This window comes from Sardina pilchardus, chromosome 4, assembly GCF_963854185.1.
Source record: "Sardina pilchardus chromosome 4, fSarPil1.1, whole genome shotgun sequence".
NCBI classification, from domain to species: Eukaryota; Metazoa; Chordata; class Actinopteri; order Clupeiformes; family Clupeidae; genus Sardina; species Sardina pilchardus.
Window position 1 is genome coordinate 21,595,630 of NC_084997.1, and position 2,787 is coordinate 21,598,416.

At 43.7% G+C, this 2,787-nt stretch overlaps 1 protein-coding gene across 1 annotated transcript; it reads left to right on the forward strand.

Moving 5' to 3' along the window:
* The first annotated feature begins 337 nt into the window (after positions 1-337).
* Positions 338-2,582, forward strand: sox21b (SRY-box transcription factor 21b). Its single transcript, XM_062534602.1, has one exon. It carries the CDS (start codon positions 801-803, stop codon positions 1,530-1,532), a length of 732 nt encoding a protein of 243 aa, XP_062390586.1. The 5' UTR covers positions 338-800; the 3' UTR covers positions 1,533-2,582.
* The last annotated feature ends 205 nt before the right edge of the window (positions 2,583-2,787 follow it).

Here is a 2,787-nt window from a genome sequence, read left to right on the forward strand (position 1 = left end):
CCAGAAACTTAACGTCGCGGTAAAATTATTAACAACCAAAAACTCTTAACTGCTTTGTTAAGATGGCAAAGCTACGACGTTGTTGTGTGCTTTTTTTTTGGGGGGGGGGGGGGGGGTGATCTTTACTCATGTGTTGAGGATGGACATAGCGCAGCCTAGATTACCCTATGAGTGGGGCATTTCTGGATGTCTCCGGTCCTTTCAGCTCTCAGGGTGGGATCTAGTATTAGTGAGCGCTGAGTTTGTCAGACGCAGTGCGCATGCTCACAATCCCTTTCACTACCTGCCACTGAAAACCTTATTTCACATGAGGCAGCTTTGAGTTGTCATCCATTTGCGTGAATGCTGGATTCATGCGATCAGTGGCCGTTATAAGACACCGTTGTTTGCCTGGAAAGCAGGAAAACAACACAAGCTAAGTGGAAAGCCTTGTGACTGATGTTTCTTTCCGGTTTCATGGGATATTCGCGATGTATACGAAAACGTAACTTTTGTGAAGTTGATTTAGAGGGACGTTATTAGGGTCGTCTTTTTTTCTTGAGAGCGGATTGCATCTGTGGAACGAAGAACAGGGACTGAAGTAAGTGAAGAAATACACACTAATTGATTTTCAATTTAACTGGAAACTTCGGCGAACGGGGACAAAGTGTATCTATCGCATGTTATGTGCCACGCGCTCTCACATTGACTGACTTATTTCTGAAGAGATTCTGGCAGTGTCCAGAGAAAAATCCCTCTGGAGAGGTGAACCAACTGTCGAAGGATATTTACCTCACCATCTCTACGTACCCTCTCCAAACATGTCTAAACCTTTAGATCACGTTAAGCGACCCATGAACGCCTTCATGGTGTGGTCTCGGGCTCAACGACGAAAGATGGCTCAAGAAAATCCAAAAATGCACAACTCCGAGATTAGCAAAAGACTGGGCGCCGAGTGGAAACTTCTCACCGAGTCAGAGAAAAGACCGTTTATTGACGAGGCGAAGCGTCTGAGGGCTATGCACATGAAGGAACACCCAGACTACAAATACAGACCGAGGCGGAAGCCAAAGACTTTAATGAAAAAGGACAAGTTTGCTTTCCCGGTGCCCTACAATCTTGGAGAGCACGACGCGTTGAAGGTGAGCTGTCTGTCCGGTGGAGCACTGTCCGAGTCCTTATTAAGCAACCCCGACAAAGCAGCCGCTGCGGCCGCAGCAGCAGCGGCCAGAGTCTTTTTCAACCCCTCGATGTCAGCAAACCCCTACTCATTTTTTGATCTCGGGTCTAAAATGTCTGAGCTCTCACCGCCGTTTCCTTATCCATCGCCGCTGGGGTACCATGGCGCAACAGCTTTCTCCGGAACAGGAACTGTCGGAAGTGGGGCACACACCCACACACACCCATCGCCGGGCAACCCGGGCTATATGATCCCTTGTAACTGCACGGCCTGGCCTTCGGCCGGTCTTCAGCCTCCCTTGGCGTACATTTTGCTGCCTGGAATGGGCAAACCTCAGCTCGAACCATATCCTGCATACGCGGCTGCGTTATGATAGCTTTGGACTCCAGAGAAGTTTAAATGTGAAAGAATATCATGCAATAGTTATTACGCATGCACAGATCTGTACATGTGATACAGTGCTCGTCGTATCAGATATCACATGTGTGTGTATATTAATTAATACCTTTATGTAAGGTTATGCTTATTTAGAGAACTCTCTAAAATGTAGCCATCACCTGGCAAATCCCAGAGGGAAATTACAGAAGGATGGCGATATGCAGAGCTGGCGAAGGAGATGGTAGGAGAGCAGTTTGCCCTTATCAATGTGAATACTCGTTTGCAAAGGTACCAGATTTGATTTCTATCTATTGTAGTGCACCTGTTGGACTAACCTGTTGAGATCACATTTCATCTGTTCCCCAAATAATTATGAAGGACACAGGTCTCTCTTTATCATTTTGCTGTCATTCCTCATGTGGTCTTTTTAAATCTCCAAGTGTGCTCATCAGCTAATGTATTTTAGTTTTGACATTACAAGCATTGACAACCGTTTTGAAACAGCTGTGCTGATCTCCTACCAATCAAAATTGACTGTAAATGTGTACAGAAAGAATCCAAAAGGTAATTTACAATCTTTAGTACTCTTGGAATGGAGCTTGTCTGGGCTGTTAGAAATTCAGTGTATATTTTTCATTTTTGAATCCTGTTTCATAGATGTATGTGATATTTATTGTTTAGTGAAAGCATTATGGTGGCCCTGCTGATGGAACAGAGGACATATCCTGTCCTTCACATTTGCACAAAAACATGAAGTGCATAGAATGCCATTAACTGAAATAAAACGCATCCCTCTCTTGTATAACGTGCCCCCAAAGTGTTGATTAAGTTGCTGACCCTTAATTCATTTCAAATAATCACCGATATCTGTAAGGTGATTTCCTGGCGTTCGTGGTCTTCAAAATTCGTTTTTACTAACTCTTTATGAACTTGTATGTTATGTGTTTTATTTAACACCACTTACATGTACTTAACACTTTTAAATCATATCGTTCACTTGTTGAACAGACGGTTATAATAAAGCGTATGCGGACAAACAGAAAAATCGCTCTGTAGTTCTTGCTGAATTGCTAACAAGATTTGTATCTCCAATGCCCTAGCGTGGTCAGTCCAGGTGAAGTGTAAGGTATCCTCCAAAGGCCGCTTTTGTTCATGGTTTGAATAGAATTACTCGGAAATCTAAAGCAACTCATTGTAATCAAGAGCCAAAACCCTGATTTATCACAACTTTAATCATGAATAGGAAGGAA

What these genes read in the sequence shown, in the direction of transcription:
- sox21b (XM_062534602.1), top strand. Translation starts at nt 801, where the DNA reads ATGTCTAAACCTTTAGATCACGTTAAGCGACCCATGAACGCCTTCATG.